Source organism: Stegostoma tigrinum, chromosome 16 (assembly GCF_030684315.1).
Source record: "Stegostoma tigrinum isolate sSteTig4 chromosome 16, sSteTig4.hap1, whole genome shotgun sequence".
Lineage (NCBI taxonomy): Eukaryota > Metazoa > Chordata > Chondrichthyes > Orectolobiformes > Stegostomatidae > Stegostoma > Stegostoma tigrinum.
This window is the reverse complement of record NC_081369.1, coordinates 24339069-24361404: the sequence shown is the minus strand read 5'-3', so window position 1 is coordinate 24361404 and position 22336 is coordinate 24339069. Positions and strand designations below refer to the sequence as shown.

The window sequence follows — 22336 nt, the reverse complement described above, 5'->3', positions numbered from 1 at the left end:
TACTCATTCAGAAGAGATAGGATGATGATTCATCTTGACATCCTCTTGCGGTTCACAACTTCATTCTTGCCTGTCAACCAACAGTTTAGCTCACTCCACTTGATATCAATAAGCAACCAATGAGACTGGATAAAGCAAAGGCTATTGGCCGTTACAAATTCTCAGTTGCAGTAATGAACACTGATGCTCCCGAACTAGATGTGGCCACAGCTTAGCTCTTAAAGTTGAGTTATAACACTGGCACCCAGTTAACAATCTGGAAAATTACTTGGGTCCTGTCCTTAAAAAGCCAATTACCACCCATCAGCATTCAACGGAAAGGCAAACGATGCAGTAGTAATATCATTGGTGTTGCAATCCTCAGGCCCAGGATAATGGTCTGAAGACACAGGATCAAATCCCAAAATGGCAGGTAGAATTTAAATCATTTAAAAAAACCTGAAATTGAATCCATCAGCAATTGTCAAAAACATACATCTGGTTCACTTACGTTCTTCAGGGAGGACGTCTGACAACCTGACCCGGTCTTAAGCTATATATGACACCAGGTTTACAACAACGTGCTAGACTCAGCTTCTCACAAGGAACATTGATTCAAAGTTTTAAAGAAGTCCACCTTGAATCATCAGCAAGGTGACAAAGTGCCGTTGACTGCACTTTCAGACAGAACTTATTTATTAAGCACACAGTCAGTTGGGAATCCGTTAGGGTCATTCAGCTCCAGAATGTCTAAACAGATGAAAACACAAATAAAAAAGCTGAATGAATAAAGTGACAAAGAGAGAGACCTGAGAGATAGGCAACATTTGACTGAGCGTGGCATCAAGGATCTACGAAAGATGTAAACAGGAATCAGGCAAAAACTCACCACTTGTTGAAGTCAAACCAAACAGAAAAACAGTTGTGGTTATTGGAGACCAATTACCTCGACCAATGACATCATTGCAAGTTAATCAGGGCAGTGTCCTTGGCCCAGCCATCTTTAGCTGTATCAATAACCGCCTCTCCAACATGAGGTCAGAACTGAGGATGTTCCTGATTACTGCAATTTATTTATTAAGCACCATTTGGAGGATACCATTCAGTTCATTATGTTCATGCTGGCTCCCTGTAGGAGCTAATCACCTTTGCAGTAAATCTTGCAAATCTTTTCCTTTATAAGGAATGGTCTAATTTTCTTTTGAATACCATAATGGAACCAGCCTTCACAACATGCGCAGGCAGTGTATTTACATCTTAATCGCTTGCTGTGAAGTAAAGGTTTTCCTCATGTAACCTCATTGTTTATCTTGCCAATTACCTTATACCTGCACGCACTAGTTCTCTATCCTTATAGGTACGGTTTCACTCTATCTGGATCTATTGATTTCCATGATGATTTTGAATGCCTCAATCAAATTTTCTCTCAACCGTGTCTTCTCCAAATCTCAGTTTCTCTTATCCATCTATGTAGCTTAATATCCTCATCAGTGGAACCACGGTAGAAAGGCATTTTAATGAATATTAATGTTTTATTCATGTAACTATTCACAAGTCATGGGAAGATGCCACTTCCTGATGGATTTCCAGAAATGTCCTTGTCTACAAAGATTTGGAGTCTGTGCCTACAAGGCTACAAAGGCATGTCTTCTTCCACATGAAGGGGTAAAGTTCCAGATCAGAATCTATAAAACATTCCCACATTGTACTGTAGATGGTACACTGGATGGCCATTTGGGTGATTTCTCCATTTGTTTCTAAGTCTTTTTCCACAAGTTCATCTTCTTTCTACAGCAGATCTCCAAGCTTCACAAGCTTTTGCTTCTCCTTGATAGTCTGGTGTGAACTGAAAGCAAGATTTCTGATCACTCAGTCAACAGTCACTTTTTTAAGCATCACTCACTTATTGCAGGTGAACGTTTGTCTCAGTAAACAAGTCACAATAAGTATTTTAGTTTTGATCTAGCTGAAAAAAAAAACTTTTTGCTCCAATATAGCTCTCCTGTGTCAGTTGATTAAAAATGTTGCTGGATTGTACAGGATTTCTAAAACCAGCTATAGTCTATTGCTCTTCAGTTTCCAAGGCTGGGTTGCATAATATAGTTGCTAATAGTTTGGATTTTAATTGAGCAGTCTCTTTAGTTAATAAGATGGTTGCAATTCTTGTTTAACTTTGATCAAGCTTTTCTCTATGTTCACCTTAATCTTCACCAGTCTTCTACTTTTTGAGAAACTCTTTGGTTTGGTTGTCTTTGCTTTCTCCTAAGAGAAATTTTTAGTGCTTCCTAAAGTTGCTGTTAGGTTTCAGCAGTAGACTGTTGTTAGCTTTCTCGTACAGTAACAATTTTTGAACTTTAAACATGAATATAATCTAATCTGGGTTGAAATCTCCCTTTTACATTGGATAGCCTTTCCTGAGATACTGAGTTGGACTATTACATTTCCCGCGAACAATGTCTGTTCGTTCTTTGTAGTACCTACTCCTTAGATAGTTGGACAGAGTAGTTCATTTTTAAATCTTCCTTGCTGTAGGTTGAAACATTCTAATGCTGCTTCAGCAAACAATTGAGCATTAATGACTGGGGAAATCTGGTTCTAATGTGGAATTTTCCCACCACAATATGGTGGTACAGTAATGGTGGGAGCTGCACTCTCTGCCTTTAATGAGTGCTATCTTTTGATTTCTCAATTGCCGTCAGATTAGTAAAGTGGACCAAGTCAAAGTCAGTGGCTAGTCCCCTGTACTCAGATGAGAAGTTCTGCTTGCGAAGTTCAGCCTGTCTGGTAAACTGCATTGCTATGTAAGGTCTTCTTTAGCCTAAAAATTCTGAAAGGGTTTCAGAACGTATCATGTGTAATTCTTCTTTAAAGTTCTATATTGGTAATATCCACCAGACTTTACAAACCATTTATAAAACTGACAGGATATACTGGTCATTCTACCTGGTTTGTAAGATGTTTTGTTTCAAACTGAAATAGGAGTCGAAAACTTGAGTTATCTTTTCATATGTTGAAGTTTCCTCTGCTATAGTTTGTTTGGCAACAGTTGCATACAGCAGTGCATTGACTTGGTTTTTGTTGGGCTTTGCAATGAGGTTTGAAGCTGTTCGGTATCTGTGAGCTGCCGGCACTATTGTACCCAATGATTGAGGTCTCTCTGCATTTTCTAGAGAATCTCACCTTGGAATATTTCTTATATGGGTGGTGGCAACCAAACCACTTGTTTTTATTCTTGTACATTTTTAGCTTTAGCACTCTGTAGTCTTTAGAATGAGGTTTCTCTTTTGTATGCTTGTGCCTTTCCTTCTTTTTTGCTAACAGGATTTTACTACTCACTGTAAATTGTTCTTTCATTTCTCATTGTGTCTACTTGCTTGTTCTCCTGTGCAGATCTTTTACTGCATTATTTCTGGCCACAGTAATTCACTGTTCCCTTACCCCCACCATCATTCCCACTCATAATACTTGAAACACCAGTCTCCCCATCTCCACAAATAATCAGTACAGATTTCACCTGACCCACAGGTTGGCCACGTTTCATGAAACCAATGTGGATTAAATATGAGATACTTTGAGATGAAATTAACACTTTTCCCAAGGGCAACAAAACCAGTTAGCCAGACCCCACGGGAAGTGTGAAAAGGTATCCATCTCCTATTTGATTTACATTATTATGAAAATCTCTACATGTTGATATAAACATTGTTTCTAGTTTTCAAGATTTAAAAATATTTGGGTCATCAGTATTTACATCTGGAAGAGCATTGGTCCTAATACTGATGTCTGGGGAACTCCACAAAAACTTTCTGCAATCTACAAAATATATCAGGACAAGTCGATAAAGTGGTTCAGAACGTATACAGGATTCTCGTCTTTATTAGCCAAGTCATAGATTTTAAGAGGAATTGTTTAAAATGTTAGTAAGATGCAGCTAGAGTATTGTGTGCAGTTCTGGAATCCACATTATTATAAGGATGTGATCACACTGGAGAGGGAGCAGAGGAAATTTACCAAATGCTGCCTAGACTGGAGAGTTTCAGTTATGAGGAGAGAGACTGGGGTTGGTTTCCTGAGAACAGAGGAGATAGAGAGAGGACATGAGGAGTAGAAAATTATGGGGGGCATAGATTGTGTAGATAGGAAGAAACTTTTCCCCTTGATGGAGTGATCAACATATGACTGGCGGTGTAGATTTAAGGTAAGGTGTAGACGGTTTAGAGGACATGTGAGGAAAAGTCTTTTCACCCAGACAGTGGTGACAGTTAGGAACTTAATGCTTTTAAGGGTGGTAGAGGAAAAAAACCTGATAATACTTAAGACATATTTAGATGTACACTTGCAATGCTATGGCATACAAGGCTATGGACCAAGTGCTTGGAAAATGTGATTACAATAGTTAGGTGGTTGATTTTGGCTGCTGTGGACGCAATGAACCGAAGAACCTTTCTCTGTGGTAGATCTCTATGATCCATTAATCACTGTACTTTATTTTCTATCACTCAGCTAATTTCACATCCATGTTACTACTGTTCCTTTTAATCCATGAGCTTTAACGTTTCTCATAGATCTGTTGTGTGGCATGATGTCAGGTGTTGGAAGTCCATATATATAATATCAACTTGCAACTAAGAACTGCGGATGCTGGAAATCTGAAACACAAAACAGAAACTACTTGAGAAAGTCGGTACCTCTGGCAGCAACTGTGTAGGGAATGAAGAGTTACCTTTTCTGAAGAAGGTTCACTGGACTGTAAATGTTCACTCTGCTTTCTCTCCACAGATGCTGCCAGACCTACTGAGTTTCTCTAGAAATTTCAACATTGTATCAGTCGTATTCTCAACCAAGTTATTTTAAGACAATTTGCTCCTAACAAATCCTTGCTGGCTTTGCTTAATGAACTCATTGTCCCAAGTGGCTGTTAATTTTGACTCAAATGATCATTTCTAAATGATAAACTGAAGACCCACTAGCCAACTCAATGCCAAAGAGGAAACAGCATAATTTAAAGAAAGCAAGAAAAATTTCCACAGCATGCTGACAAATATGCACCACTTGACCAATATGGAAAATAAATGAATTGGCCATTATTACTGTTTTTTTGTGGAACCTGGCTTTGTGCAATTGTTGCTCTATTTCCCATGGTTAAATAGGGATTATATGTCAAAAGTATTTCACTGACTGTCAGGGGCAGGCACAGAAATTATAAGCCTCACTGATACTCTTGGCCTAGGCTCTTGTCCGCATTCCCAGCCTCCAACTTAAGCACAGCAGGCCCTTTAACAACTGTGCCCAAGTTATTGGGCCCTGATGTACTTGCCCCTGTTCTGGGTCTTGATGACCACAAAGTATTTCAAGATGTGCTGAGATCATAAAGAGCATGACATAAATGTATGTTTTAAAAGAAATATGTATTACACGCATGAAAGTAGCCCATTCTGCATATCAAGCCTTGTCCATAAATGCCCTATTGAGTAATTAAGTCCATTGGATAATAATCATGAAGACAATGGTCCATTACTCCAACACCTCCACACACCCTCATGGCACCTTCCACTGCAATCACAGAAGGTGTAACGCCTGCCCATTTACTCCGTCCTTCCTGACTACCGCAGACACACCTTTCAGGTGAAGCGGCGATTTGTTTGCACTTCATTCAATTTAATCTACCGTATTTGCTGCTTATAATGTGGTTCCTTCCACATTTGGGAGGAATCTCAAACTGGAAAATGTTTTGCAGAATACCTATGTTCTGTCCACAAAAATTACACTGAGCTTCCAGCTGCCTGCCACTTCAACACACCATGGTGTTTCCTGGCCAACACTTCTGTCTTGGGCCTGCTGCAGTGTTCCAACCAGGCTCAGCACAAGTTGGAAGAACAGCATCTCATTTTCTGCCCAGGTATCCTGCAGCCTTCAGTGCTCAATGTCCAATTCAATAATTTTAGGGCCTGAACACCACCTTCCATGTCCTTTGCCAGCTCTCAGATCCTCTGTCCTGTCATCACATGGGCTGCTTTCATCACATCCAACCCATTTTCACTCACTAATGGTCCTTATATTCAACTTTCTTTCCCCCAGCTCACCATCATTTATCCCTGTGTCTGCCCAACTGCTGTTCTCTCTCTTTCTCTCTCTCTCGGGACTTCATCTCCACCTATCATTTACTTCTTTAGATGTGCCCCACCTCCTGTCTACAACATATATCCCACATTTTCCTGGCTACAATCATTTCTGAAAAAGTGTCACTGGACCCAGAACGTTGACTCTACTTTGTCTCTGCAGATGCTGTCAGACCTGCTGGGCTTCTCCAGCAATTTCTGTTTTTGTTTTAGTCAGCTTTAGTTTGTAGATAATGGGCATCAATTCAATGAAATATCATTGGTAGATCTTTGATCAAACTGACTTACATATGACAATTCATTGACCGAATCAACATTGCCAAGTTAGATAAACAGTAAGTGGCATGCATCAGGCAAGCTATTATCATATTGAAGAAAATGTAGTGGTCACAGATTTAACCAAATCTAATTTAAACCAAGATTCCTTTCTGGTACCAATCAGACAGAAAAGAATGAAACCACATGATTATAGTTTTGCAAAATCAAAGGGCTGTAATTTCTGACACAATGTTGTGATTTACAATGTCAACTATTTTTTTTCTCAAAATCAAAAAACAGCTCCATATAAGATGGCCCTACAGAAACCATGATGGATGTTTTCAATAAATTCACTAAGAAATATTTGGGTTTACAGAAAGCAAATGAGCATTGATGGTAATCTATCAAACATTCATGTTTAATTCAAAACAATAGATTCACTTGTGCTGAATAAGTTTGTTGATATATGATGATAATTATTTGGGTGAAATATGCCACTGAACTTACATAAAAAGTAAATACCTTAAATTCTTCTGCTTATTTGGCAAAGAATTGTGAGTTCCACATTAATAATTTCTGATGAAGTTGATTTAATTTGAAACAATTTTAATTATTTATTTTGTTGAAAATCGGTTTAAACAAGAAGGATTCATTTGTAAAATCCAAGGTAATGTATACGACATTAGTGAGGTCACTTTTAGAATACCGCATTTAATTCTGATGTTGTTAAATTTGAGAGGGTGCAGAAAGGATGTACAAGGATGTTGCCTGGACTGGATGGTTTGAGTTATAAGGATAGGCTGAATAGGTTGGGGCTTTTTTCCCTGGAATGTTGGAGGCTGAGGAATGACCTAGTAGAAGTTAATAAAATCATGAGGGGCTTGGATAGGGTGAACTGCCAAGGTCTTTTTCCTGGGATGGAAGAGTCTGAAACGGAGGGCACTGGTTTAAGGTGACAGGAGAAATATTTAAAAAGGACCTGAGGCATAACTTTATCATGCAGAGGTTGATGCGTGTATGGAATGAGCTGCCAGAGGAAGTGGTGGAGGCAGGTACAATTAGAACTTTTAAAAGGCATCTGGATGGGTAAATGGATAGGAAGGGCTTAGAGGGGTATGGGCCATGTGCTGGCATATGGAACTAGGTAAGATTGAGATGTTTGGTCGGTGTGGTTGAGTTGGGCCAAAAGGTGTGTTTCCATGCTGTATTATTCTATGACTCCATGTCAATCCACCTTAATGTTGATCAACAAAATGAGGTTGATACTTGCATTTAAATTTGGGAATTTTGTGTTAATATAACTTTACACATAATATACTATATTGTAAGTCTCTGTCACCCGAATAGAGCTACATTGATAAACTTTCCTACTCCGTGACCGTCCCTTTTGCCACCAACTTACCCTCTCCTGCCAAGCCTCTCTTTCGCGGGAACTCCTGGTTGATGCCAACCCTTCCTCGGGCAAACTGCTCACAGCGAGGGTTTGGGAAATGGAAGTCGCAAAGGTGAAAAGCAGCAGGTGGTGGTTTTGGCAAGAGGCTTCATGAGACAGATGGTCAGTGAGCATGATTGGCAGTGATCAATATGGTTGGTGAGTGAGAGAGATGGAAACTAGAGGATTGGGGTTCCTCAGGAGAGTAGAGCCAGAGGAGAAGCTGACAGGGTGTTGGTTCGTGGACATTTGCTTATTAGGCTACTGGTAGCATTTTTTTTGGCGTGTGCAGTATCTCGTCCTTCTTGCCACTGCCCGCTCCAGGGCCACTCAGGTCTATCTACAGTGTCTGAAAATACCTATAAGCAACTCATAGAAATATAGTGCACAATGTAACTGATATACATCATTTGATCTGTCTAAGGCACAAATCACACTGACTGATTTGAAAAAAATCTGAAAAGCAGCAAGTAATAATTAATTCTGGTCGCATCCATGGTATTAAGTCATTATGATAACAGTTATAATTACAGAGAAAATCATTTCAGTTTTATTCAATGCTTGCTATTCTGTGTAATTCTATTCAGCAATTTTTAAAATCATAGATGTCATAGAATCCCTACCGTGTGGAAACAGGCCCTTCAGCTCAACAAGTCCACACTGATCCTCAAAGCATTCCAACCAGAACCATCCCCCATTACATAGCTAATTTACACATTGCCACCAAGTAATCATTAATCATGGATCAGTATGCTTTGCACAGTCAGGAAGGAGATGACATCCAGCATGAAATACAGCCTGAGTAAATATTTAGGGAAATTTGGAGGCAATGTGAGAATTCAGTGTAAAGAGGAAGTGGTGCTTTTTGCTCGCCTTTTTTTTTGCCTTATAGTTGTGAGACCTTTTAAAAAAAAAGGATAAATTGAACCTCAAGGCCAGCACAAAAAAGAGTGACATCATAAGTAAACTGCAACTCAAGAAGGGTTATGCCCGAAATGTTGACTGCTCCTTCTCTCCAGATGCATCCTGGCTTGCTGTGTTCTTTCAGCCTCCTGTTTGTCTACCTTGGATTACAACATCTGCAGTTTTTCTGTATTTAAACTGTAAAGTTTTTTGGTTGTAGACTGCTTCTAATTAGACCATCGGTTGCTTTCAGATTGAAGATAAATAGGGGAAATATTTACAGGCTACAAACTGAAAGAGCAGTACAATTTTTTTTCAGAAATTCAAATTAAATCGAGATGCAGGGCCTGGCATTGTGTTGTATCTGCATGGTGTGGGAGCTGTGGACCCCATTGTGGTTCATAGTGACCACATCTGTATCAAGTGTTGTTTGCTTGAGGAACTCAGCCACAGAGTTTATGAGCTGGAGTCTGAGCTTCAAACACAGCAATACATCAGAGAGGGGTGAAGAATTAACTGGATGTTATGTTTCACGAAGTGGTAATACCCTTTAGAATAACCACGTCAATTTCGTTCAGAGATCAGGGACAGAGGAGTGTGACTCCAGCAAGGCAGACGGAAGATTTGGAATTAGTACTGAAGGAGCCTCAGCCCTTGAGCTTGTCTAACAATTTTGAAATTCTTGTTCCCTGTGTGGATAGAGCGGGGGCTGTAGAGAGAATGAGAAAACTGACCATAGCACTGGGATACAGGGAGCCAAACAAGAGAAGAATGAGAAATGGAACTGTAATCAGGGAGAGTATGATTCTCTGTGGCTAGGATCAAGACTCCCAAAAATGTTGATGCTTACCTGGTATCTGGATTCAGGATATCTCATCTGGCTTGCAGGGGAACTTGGAGAGGCAGGCAAAAGATCTAGTTGGTCCATGTAGATACCAGCAGAACAGGTAAGAGGAGGAAACAGGTTCTGCTGAGGGAATATGAGCAGCTGGGGGCTAAATTAAAAAAGCAGATATAAAAATGTTCTCGATTACTACCTAATCCAGGTAGAATTACTGGCACAGAGTCTATAAAATTAAAAAGGTAAATGCACGGTTCAAAGATTGGAATGGGAAAAACAGGTTCACATTCATGGGACATTGGCACCAGTACAGGGGAAGGAGGGAGCTGTTCTGATAGGATGGGCTCCACCTGAATCATGCTGGGGCTAGAAATTTCATGACTAGGGCCGTGGCTTTAAATTAAATAGCAGGAGAGTGCATTCAGTTATGTGGAAAATTATGGAAAAAACTTAGAGGGGGAGGGCTCAGCAGACATTATTAAAGTTTTGAGAACAAGTAGCAGGACAGGGATTATGGAAAGGTCAGTAATCTAACCTCAGGCACAGCAGATAATGGGACAACTGTGAGAAGTGGGGTAGTCAGTGCAGTACCAAGGATGTTGCACTTAGATGTATGAAGTATTTGAATCAAAGTAAATGAGCTTGTAGTACAGATTGAAATTGGCAGGCACAATGTCATGGGTTTCACAGAAGATGTGGCTGCTAAGTGATCAGGGCTGGGAAGTAAATATCCAGAAGATATACACATCCTATTGAAAGGACATGCAGATGGACAGAGGGGGCGGAGTTGCCTTGTTCGGGCTGGGAAGTAAATATCTAGAAGATAGACATCCCATTGAAAGGACATGCAGATGGACAGAGGGGGCGGAGTTGCCTTGTTAATAAGTAATGAAATTAAATCACTCGCAAAAAGCTTGAAAGTGATAAAAAAAACCCAGCTAATAATATAAAAAGAAAACTGCAAGAGTTTTTTTAGATATCTGAAAGGTAAGAGAGGTGGTAGTGGACATTGGGCCACTGGAAAATAAGGCTGAAGAAGTAGTAATGGGGAACAAAGAAATGGTGGAGGAACTGAATAGTACTATTCATTGGTTTTCACAGTAAAAAACATCAGCAGCACACCACAACTTCAAGACAGTCAGAGGGCAGACACAAGTGTAATGGCTGTCACAAAGGAGAAGGTGCTGGGGAGGCTGAAAGGTCTGAAGGTGGATAAATCACCTGGACTGGGTGGACTACACCCCAGAGTTTTAAAAGAAACAGCTGAGGACAGTATGAAGACATTTGTGGTGATCTTTCAGGAAGCAGTGGAGTCAGGGAGGATGCCAAAGAACTGGAAAATGGCTGATGAAACACTTCTGTTTAAGAGGGGAGGGATGCAGATGACAGGAAAGGCTGATTAGTCTGACCTCCGTCATTGGTAAGATTTTAGAGTCCATTATTAAGGATGAGATTGCAGAGTAGTTGGAAGTGCATGGTAAAATTGGGGTCAGTCAACATGGCTTCATCAGGGGGAGGTCATGCCTGATAAATCAGTTACAATTCTTTGAGCAGATAATGAGCAGGTTAGACAAAGAAGAGATAGTGGACACGATGTATCGAGATTTCAAGAGGCCTCTGACAAGGCTAGGAGAGAGGACAAAGAAGTGGCAGATGGAATACAATGTTGCAGTGAGGTTATGCAATTTGGTATAGAATAGAGGCACAGGCTAGTTTCTAAACAGGGACGGGCTTTGGAAATCTGAAGCATAAAGGGACTTGGGAGGGCTAGTTCAGGATTCTCTTAAGGTTAACATGCAGGGCAAGTTGCCAGTTAGGATGGCAAATGCAACATTCAGATTCATTTCAAGAGGGAGATATAATACAAGAGCAGGAATGTATTGCTGAGGTTATATAAAGCTCTGGTTAGACTGCATCTGGAATTCTGCGAGCAGTTTTGGGCCCTGTATTTAAGGAATTATATGCTGGCATTGGAGGGGTCCAGAAGAGGTTTACAAGAATGATCCTAGGGATGAAGGGTTTATCGTATGAGGAGCCATTGAGGACTCTGGATCTGTACTAAATAGAGTTTGCAAGGATGGCTGGGGCATGGAGGTGTGCTAGGAGGTGATCTGTTTGAGATTTACAGAAATAATGAGAAGCCTGGATAGAATGGACATGGAGAATATGTTTCCACTTGTAGAAGAGACAATTTCCCAACAGCACTGCCTCGGACTGAAGGGACAACCCTGTAGAACTGAAATGAAGAGGAATTTCTTCAGTCAGAATGTGGTTCATCTGTGGAACTCATTGCAGCAGAGGGCTGTGGGGAGCAAATCACTGAGTGGATGGAAGACAGAGATAGATAGGTTCTTCATTAGTAAGGGGATCAAGGGTTATGGGGAGTAGGCAGGAAAATATGGTTGAGAAACATATCAATTCATGATTGAATGGTGGAGCAGACTTGATGGGGCGAATGACCTCATTCTGCTCCTATATCTTGAGGTCTTATCTCATGGTCTTCTTACAGAATCAATGAATTGTTGTGATGCAAAAGAGGCTCAGTGTGATTGCATTGGCTCTCTGAATGAACATTATGACTTAATGCCATTCTCTGCCTTTTCTCCATAATCCTGAATATTGTTTTATTTAAATAATCATCTGGTGTGCTCTGGAATAGCTCAATAAAAGCTCCCTCTGCCACTTTTCCATGCACTCTCTTCCAGGTCCTAACTACTTGCTACGTGAAAAAGATATTTTCCCAGGTAGCATTTGTTTCCTGTGCAAATTAGCTTACATCTGCGACCTATCATTCTCAATCCTTTCATGGGACAGAATAGTTTTTTCCTACCTACTCTGTCCAGCTCCCTCATGATTTAGACACTTCAATCAGATCACCCCTTAGCCTTTTCTCTCCATGGAGAACAGTCCGAACTCTCCCAATCTGTCTTTGTAACTGAAATTTCTAATCACTGGAACCATTTTTGTAAACCTCTTCTACACTTTCTCCAATATGTTCAAATCCTTTCTAAACTGTGGTGCCTAGAACTGCACACAATACTCTAGGTGAGGCCTAACTCATGTCTTACACAAGTTATCTGCTTACTTCTGTACTCAATGCTGTTAATAAGTCCAGGATACTGTATATTTATATTTAAACGGCTCACTCCGCCTTGAGTGACTATCTTTAGTGATTAATATGCAAATATACCAAGTCTCTATGCTCCTGGGCACCCTTTAGGGTAGTGCACTTTATTTTACGCTGTAGTTCTACCAAAATGTCACATCACACTTTTCTGCATTCAACTTCATCTGCCATCTATCTGCCCACTGCAGCAACCTGTCAATGGCCTTTAGTAGTTTTGCATTGTCTTCCTTATGGGTTACAATGTTCCTTGGTTTTCTATCTGCAACTTGGAAATTTTCCTGATACCATGATCTAGATAATTAATACATTTCAGAAAAAAATGCCCCAAAGCTGACCTGTGGGGAATTCCTACAGCCTGAAAAACATCCATTAACCATTACTCAGTTTCCTTTTCCCATTGGCTATAAAGTGTTTTGGGTTGATCTAAGGTTATGAAAGGCAGTATATAAAATTACCGCTTTCTTCTGCCTCAGTTTTGGATTAAAATTATCAATGACCCTATAAACAATAGAAACTACCTAAGGAAATAATCCACACTGTAATTACAGAAATATAACACCAGGTGGCTGTGGAGCTAATTTGTAAACTAGTTTTCATGGAGTCATAAATCATAGAAACAGATGCTTCAGTCCATCTTGTCTGTGCTGACCAGACATCCCAATGTGAAGTAGTCCCATTTGCCAGCATTTGGGTCACATCCCTCTAAACCCTTCCTATTTATATATCCATCCATATGCATTTTAAGTGTTGTAATTGTACCGGCCTTCCCCACTTCCTCCAGCAGCTTGTTCCATACATGCAACACCTTCTGCACGAAAAAGTTACCCCTCAGGTCCTCGTTAAATCTCTTCACTCTCACCTTAAACCAATGCCCTCTAGTTTTGGATTCCCTTGCTATAGAAAAAATCTTAGCTATTCACCTAATCCATGACTCTGATGAATTTATAAACCTCTATAAATCACCCCTCAGTCTTCAACACTCCATGGAAAAAAGCCCCAGCCTATTCAACATGTCCCTGTAGCTCAAACCCTCCAATGCCGGTAACATCCTTGCACATCTTTTTTGCACACTTTCACGTTTAACAACACCCTTCCTATAGAAGGGCAACCAGAACTATACACAGTATTCTAAAAGTAGCCTCAATTTCATTTGTACAAGCATCTTTCCTTTGAAGTTAACTAACAAAATGGTAAATACTGTATTTTAAGGCAAACCTTTTAACTTCTGCTTTTTATTTGTAACTTTTGAACTACTATAAAATATTAATGTTAGTTTATTAATACCTTCATTAGAATTATTTAATTTAAAAATATTTCATTTTCATGTCTGTCAGAAATTCCACTGCTATTTCCATGGCTTTATCTCTACCATGATGAGTGGTCCCCACAAAATTAAACTAGATTCACTCTTCTTTAGCACTCATGTCATTTTAAGCAGTTACGACTACTGAAACATTTTCTGATTTTTCTTGTCCTCCCCTTCGTTTCCTTACTGAGAATCTCCCTAGGATCCATCTTTTCACTTTTGGCCTCATTCAGCTGTCATATTTGTGAAGTGTCATTTTTACTGATTGGTGTTCCATAATGGTTCTCAAAAACTGGGAGGCAGAATTTCTACTAGTTTGATGCCTGACACTTGAAAGGCTGAAAGGAGCTGATTTTCTTATAGAATACAAAAGAAAGCTGTCATTATGCTGGAAGAACCAGTTATCACTAGAATGTAAGCACAAGAATGCATCCAATCCATAAACAGCAGTGTAAATCTCAGCACTTTGAGTAAAACTATGTCCGCAAGGTGCTGACAAGAGCACAACATCAAAGAGACAAGTTTGAATTGGACCTCAACTAATATGCTTATTTTGACAATCCTTCAGGGAATGTTTGCTGGACTCAGCTAAGCTGTTCAGGGATAAAGAATGCTTGATGAAGAAAAAGAAGTTGGAATACATCCCCTCCAGTGGCATGCAAACTCAATTCATAAGGAATCAAAGTTGGATTCTATAAAGAGTTCTGTAAGCCTCACTGTCCATTGTTGTAGATACATCTTGAAAAAGGCTGATTATTATGTGCTGGGAATATTTATTTTGTCTCAGTTAGCCAAACATGCAAGATATCATATGCAAATAGTACTTTTAAATTGCACAATTCTTCTGCAACAATGTACAGGCCCACAATTTTTTATTAAGTTAGCTCTAGAATTTTAGATGTGGCATAAATACCTGGGTTTTAGTGGCATCAATTGCTTCTTGAAAACAACTGAGCATGTTACTTTTATGACTCGCACTGCTTTTTAAAAAATATCTATTTGAATACCAGAACTGATACAATGTAAAATGAAATCCATCTGCAATCTGGACCAGCTAATGGTGTCTTACACATTTGTATACACTTACAACTTTCATGGCATTGGACTCAACTAACAATAAATGGGGAAAAGTTTAGCTTGAGATCTCAAGCTGTGGTTTAGTGGAACATTTGACAACAGATGTGATTGGATTATCTTTGCGCTATCGGCACAACTTATATTCATGTAACAATGCAACACAATTGTTTTCAATCCCACCGAATGGAAAAAAAAAGTGCTAGAGGAACTCAACAGATCTGGTAGCATCTGTTGAGAAAGACAAACAAGAGTTAGCATTCTGAATTCAATATAACTGTTCTTCAGTACTGAAGAGACAGGTGGAAAGTGATGAAATTTATGTTGTAGAAAAAGATGGGGAGAAGCAAGTGGAAAAGAGTACTCTACAACCATTAACGATCTTTTCTACTTTTTTCTTCCTTTATTGACCTTTGTCTTCCACCAACTCCTGACCTCTCCCTCTGTTCTACCTTCTCCTTTCCACCTTTTTCTAAAGTACAAAATACCTTGCTTTTGTATTTTTATTTCAGATTTCCATCTTATTGAATATGTTGTTACTGTCCAACTAAGGTAGACTTTTTTTTGCCATAATTTAAACAGAAAAATCCCTGTAAAACCTAGACAGAACCATAGCTCCTGCAGGGATGTCTTACAGAGGGCCAGGGCAAAGTTTCATTTTCAAAGCTTCAACTCAAATTTTGATGTCTGTTTTGTACGTTCTATCAACATACAAGGCTGCCCCTTAGTTTAGAAATTATTGAAATCCAAATAAGTAATCAGGGTCAGATGGCAAAATCATGTCAATTCACCATCATTTGGGAGTTACAGAGCTGAACCCAGAATGGGTGAAAAAGAAACTCCAGATCCGATAAAGAACTGGCAAGTTGCTACTTAAACCCTCTTTATGAATATCAGAAATGTCAAAGCATAAATTTCAGTAGCCCAGTAAATAATTCAGTCATTGAACAAAGTACAGCAAATTTATCTCATTGACAAAAATAATAAGAGACATTGAGTAGATAAAAATGCTCATTTGATTGCAAGTTTTGCTAAGACTTACATGCTTGAAAATGTTAACTCAGTCATTGCCCAACATTAAAATTCAGGATTGCTGTATAAGGAAGGGACAATAAGTTTACAATGTAGGAATGTGTTTCATTCTTTTTACTCATTGAATGTTCAACAAAATAAAAGTAATTTTGCAGGATTTAAAGGTTGCTTTTTTTAACCCACTGTAAAACTGGCAACATTTCACAATTGAAAGCTGTATAGGTTTATCATTTGTTTAACAAAATGTTGAATTAGGAAGAAATCTGTTAGCTTTCACAAAGAAATTCATATTTTATGATTATTGGAATCAAACAGTATTCCCGATAAACGTATTTTGCTCACTATATCATTATAAAATCATTAATAGATTGTTCATTACTTCAATCTGAAAATGTGGTGATCAGGCATAAGTATAGATGCTTTTAAGTATTGCCAACAGAATTCAAATGTTTTCATATCTAATTCTGGGCCCCGCAAACAGCTTTTAATCAATGTATTATACATCGAATTGATAATCTTAACTCCTAATTATTCAAATACATTAAATATTCATAGATAACAGAACAAATTTTTACATTTTCTTGACTTTCTTCTCCACTAATTATTATGCCTGGAAGCTTTTCAGAGGAGAAGCAGCCATCAGCTTGACTGAACTTGACAAGCTGGCACGGCCCAATTACACTGCTGCTCCAAAGAGCTTTGATGTAGTGGAAACGAAAAGAGATAGGGGCAAATTGTACAGCACATTATGTTAATGACTTGATTTAATACAAGCACTAAACTTTATGTAGACAGTTAAGGAAGATGCTAACACTAATTACGCCACTTTGGTGAGGAAAGGAGGGGACAAGCATTTCATTCTGACAAAGTGTAGCTCATAAATGTTGTAAATGAAATGAAATAATCTGTGTTTAATTATACATCACAGGCAGCAAAAAGAGACAGGCCTACAGTAAAGCATGGTCTAGAAGACCTGTTGGATTTATTTTTTGATCAAAACATCTAAAAAAAATTGCTTTGAAGTGTGATATATTATTGGTATAATACTGCAATTCCTAAGCCACTTTAATTACAATACTTAACATGAAAACATGCATGCATTTTAAACACAATTCAGAAATGTATTGCGAATTACAAATTAATTGCAGATCTGCTGAGTTATTGTGTAATTACATCTGCTGGGTTTGCCACCTTAAGCATTCTGGAAATTTATATTTTTCATTATCTTCCAGTCAACAGGAGAACATGGTTCCTAATCCTATAATTACACTCACTATCTGGCAGTACTTTGACTTGCAGTCTCCCACCCTCAAGTTCACAAACTAGTCTGTTAAAGGTAGTTAGCTTTTCTCACTATATTACATCTGTAGAATTCACTTCAGCTCGACACACATAAAATTTACCAAGTGAATTTAAAATTCAAATTAAATAACTGTTACTTACCATTCCTAAAATAAAAATTACAGATATTTAATTTTCTCTCTTAGTATGGATGAATTAAGACTTTAAAAAATTGGAACCTTTTCAAAATAATATGTAACGTGGATATTTTGCTAAAAAGTTAGTCATTTGTCACTTTAAAATGTCATAAATTTTGATTCTTTAGGGCACTGAACATGTAATGGATTCTTCTAGTTAAAAAGGCATCTGTGCCACTATTTGAAATTGGTGGTGACGTTTTTACACCCCTCTGGAGACAGAGAAGTAGACTGACAGCCAATCACCCATGGGCAATTGCTTAGTGAAGCTGGTCACATAATGAGACGTCAGACTTACTTTATTTAAGGACTGAATGGGGATTGAAAGCCAATCAAGAATGGTTACTGACTAATGTAGCGGTTATATGACTCAATGCTAGAAATGCAAAACATGCAGGAGGATACAACATCGAAAAAGAATGGTTCAAATGATCTTCTGCACTTAGCCTTGATAAACGAATCAATCAGATGTTTTCAATAAAGACAACAAGCTGAAGTAGAAGTATCCTCTGTAACTGATAGCTCTCAAATTTATGTATACAGGCAGCAGTAGAATTCATCTTTTGCAAAACCTTTTCAATGATACTTCTCCAATTCAGCTACGAAATGCAGCACTTCCTGAAGTAAAATATCCCTTTCAGCAAGTATAGACCTTCATTAACTTTTAAATGTAAGGCAGTAGAGAGAAGCTTATATACATTATTAACTCAACTTGCAGTGTATGAAAATTTAGTAGGAATTTGCTCACTTTACAAAATGAAAATCTCTTAAATTTGAAATTATAATTTTCTTTGAAAAACATGACCACTAACTTAGTTAATCTTCCGAAATGAGTCTGCACGTATAAAAGCATTAAACTGCATTCATACAAGCAACAACACAGTGTGAACTAAAAATAATCACATTTTGTGTTGTTGAAAACAGTGATTGGTAAATGACGGGTATCAGTTTCTCCATTACTGTTTATTCAACTTCTTGACTTAAAACAGTTTTATTAAGCCCAGAAAGGTCATCGCAAAGCTGTGTGTATAAAATGTTTTGAGATTGCATAATTGCAAGACTGGGTAGAAGTCCCTTTCCACTTTGAAAGCAGAGACTAAATGTTGAAATAAAGGAGTATGGTAACAATGGATATACAGCCATTTCAAATATGAAACAATTTCCCTTGTGCCTTTGAACTGAATCAACTTTGCTGATTTTGTTTGCCTTGCATCTTGTCGTCTCATTTTCTTTCATTACCACCTGTCATTTTCTGTCATTCCACATTTTTTTCCTTTTCTTCCCTAATTGTATCCCTTGATCAGCTATAAAAGGTGAGTAACCTGGCGTCAAATGATTAGTATTCTCTCTGTCCTAAACATTATATTGCCTTGCGTTAAAACTGTATTGTACAGATTTCAAATATTTAAAGGAATAGACTAACCTGCTTTATGTGTGTTGACAGCCGGCCTGGGACAATACAATCATCACTGTCTGTTATTGATTCCTCGGCATCATCATCAACTGGGACAGAAATAAATTCAATGCTGAAAACAATATACTAATGGTCTTTTACAGATTTATAGCTGGAATAGATGGTTACACAATATTGTGATAAAAAGGCCTTGCTGCACCTAGGTAAGTATGCTATCATTACTTATCTTATATCAAAGTTTCTTTAGGCAAAACAATTTTTACTTTCCTTGTTTATTCACATACTGTTGATATTTAAAGTTGACAAGACACCAGTACTGGATGAGATGTATCCAAGGATAATGAAGGAATAAGAGTGGAAATTTCAGGGACACTGGCCACAATCTTTCAGTCCTCCCTACAATTAAGGGAGATGTCAGAAGTCTGGAGAATAGCAAATATTATGGCCTTCTTCCAGAAAGTTTGAAAGAACAAGACCATTGACTACAGACTGGTCATTTTAAATGGTGGAGGAGCTTCTAGAAACAATTATTTGGGATAGAATTAATAGTTTCATGGGATAAGCTGAATTGAGTAAGAGTCACTTCTAAAGAAGAAATCATGTTTAACTAACTTGCTGGAATTTTTTGAAGATATGATGAAAAGCTTGATACAGGTAGTGCTGTCGATGTGGTGTACCTAGACTTTCAGATGATATGCTGCCATATTTATGAGGGAAGTTATAGATCATAGAATAAAAGAGTCAATAGCAATGGGGGTTACAAAATTGGTTCAGTGACCTGAAATGGACAATAATGATGAACTGATATTTTTCAGACTGGAGGAAAGTTTACAGTAGAGTTTTCCAGGCATCAGTATTAGGAGCCTTATCTTTCCTGATTTTAATGATTGAGATTTTGGTGTGCAGAGGGAAATTTCAAAGTTTTCAGATGATACAAAACTTGGTTCAATTGTCAACTGTGAGGAGGATGGTGTAGGGCTCCAGAAAGATACATGAAAGTTAATAGTGTGTAGAGAGGTGGCACATGTGTTTCGATGAGGAGAAATCATTTTGGTAGGAAGAGCATTGAAAGACATATGAAAAAGGGTTTCATTTCTAAGGGAGTACAGAAGCAGATGGACCTGGGTGTATATATGCACAAGTCAGTGAAAGTGGCAGCAGAGGCAGAGACAGCAGTAGGTAAAGCATTTAGCATGCTTGGTTTTATTAATAAGGGCAATGAGTACAAGAGAAAACATGTGATATTGAACCTATGTAAGACATTTGTTAGACCTCAGCAGGAGTACTGTATACTATTCTGCACATTAATTCGTAGAAAGCATGTGAATGCATTGCTGAAGCAGTTTACAAGAATGGTTCCAGGATGAAAAAACTTCAGTTATGAAGTTAGATTGAAGAAGTTAGGGCCGTTTTCTGTGGAGAGAAGAAAGCTAAGAGGAGATCTGATACAGGCTTTCAAAATTATGAGTGGGCTGGATAGAGTAAATAGGGAGAAACTGTTCCTACTCGTAAAATGCACAAAAGACAAGCGGGCACCAATTTAAAGTGATCTGCAAAAGAAGCAAGGATTAACTGAGTAAAATCATTTTCATTCAACGAGTAATTGGGGTATGCAATACATTGCTGGTAATTTAAAGTGGAGGCAGGTTCAATCGAGGCATTCAAGAGGACATTGGATGATTATTTGGAAAACAATTAATGTACAAGGGTATAGGGGATAAAGCAAAAGATTGGTACTAGGTAATGATCTTCATTTAATGAGCTGGTACAGGCACAATGAGCTTAATGGCATACTCTGCACCATAACATTTTCGTAATTCTGATTTGGTGCACATATGAGACTATTTTCTGAAATCTTATCTTTACATCTGAATAATAAATTAAAGATACCAACCTTGGCCAGGTTCTGTGTCATCTAGTTTTTCAGTTATTCCAGAAATAGTGGAAGTCACGTCTGCAGAAAAATCTGAGCTCTCCTCATCATATTCCAATGCCTGACCATTTTCCAACTCTGCGCCTGTGACAACCTGTGTCTTTAAAACATTACTTAATTCATTTTTAAAAAGAATAATAGGACTGTATCACTACCAAATTTGTATAGCATTTAGAAAATGGAAAATAAAATTGTATTCCAATTTGAAATGCAACATAGAACTAGGTAATTATTCAGTTGATACAATAGATAGGGTGGAATTTTCCACTCAGTGTGGCGGGGGCAATGGTTAGAAAGTTAGGAAGATAATGGTGAAAATGAAAAGAAGAATCAGAATCACAACATGGAGAAAAAGTTTTTTGATTTTGCCTTTAAGCTCTTACTTTTACAGAATCTCAGAAATTGAGTAGGAATACCGTATTTCCAAACATTTGCACCTCATTTTTACTGTAACTTGTGATATTTCTATGCCACTTCCAGTTCTCTCTTTCTTTCTTGCAATGGCAAACCAGCAATCTCACCACATTATTGTACCAACTCAAGCAACACTTTGGCTCTTCAATACTTTAAGCCTCAGCAACATCCTAAATGCTTCTACCAAGTTGTTTTGCACGCAAGGGTCGCACAAGCTTCTCTTTGCTTGCGCCTTTATGAGGTAATTCACTTTTCTCTTATGTAGCAGCTGCTAACCTCTATAGTTAGCAATGCTTTTTAGCGCAGAGGGAGAGGCAGGCAGCTTGTCGTGGCACTGTGCAATGTCAACAATACACCTGCAGCATATGCCAGTAGCTCAGGCAGTAAATACACTGCCTGTGCTTCAAGCAGATGGCCTTGTCAGAAAGTCAAAGGTGAGCAGTCCTTACGGGAGGCAAGAGGGAACTACAGTTAGTCCCGGGGCACCATCACAATAAGTCAGCAGTCAAATTTTAATCCAGGGGTTTGGCCATGCTCAGTGAGACACTTGTCCTTTCAGTGTCTGGAGATCTGTGTTGTTGCAGTGCAGGAAGTGGGCCATAGTCTGGTCTGCAAATCAAATGCAACCAGTCGAGAATCACAGGTAGGCCAGACTAAGTTTTGTGGAGAAATTAATCCGGAGACTTGACTTTGGTGCTACCTTGCAAAGTCAATCCTGGGGATATGCTTATTAGTTAGTCGGAGGTGGGGTGGGGCAGTGGGGTCTGCTTTGTGAAGCTCTTGCTGCTGGATCCTTACGCAATGAGGGAGAGTTTCCATCGTACATCTTCTTTGAAAAACTCATGCACAGAATGAACCTTCCATCACTGACTCCATACTCTCATGCACAAGCTGGTTATAAGTGCGGTATCCGGCCAGAGCACAATCTCTGCCTACAGTATTTAGCCTCAGTTGACTGCAGTCTTCAATGTCAAAGGTCCCTGGTGCCTGAGTCTGCTGCTACTTATGATGAACAATAAATAACCG

General features: G+C 38.6%; 1 protein-coding gene across 6 annotated transcripts in view; it reads right to left on the bottom strand.

The window, feature by feature from the left end:
• rpgrip1l (RPGRIP1 like) overlaps positions 1–22336 on the bottom strand; it is a 193813-nt gene that overhangs the window by 32008 nt on the left and 139469 nt on the right. For 4 of the 6 annotated variants that reach the window (XM_048546731.2, XM_048546729.1, XM_048546726.2 and 1 more), the window contains 2 exons: positions 20858–20996; positions 18973–19052 (listed from right to left, as the gene is read on the bottom strand). In XM_048546731.2, coding sequence (XP_048402688.1) covers positions 18973–19052; positions 20858–20996 — 219 coding nt within the window. Of the gene's footprint in view, positions 1–490; positions 730–18972; positions 19053–20857; positions 20997–22336 lie in introns of all 6 variants that reach the window. The other 2 variants (XR_007249114.2, XM_048546727.2) reach the window with 2 other exon arrangements.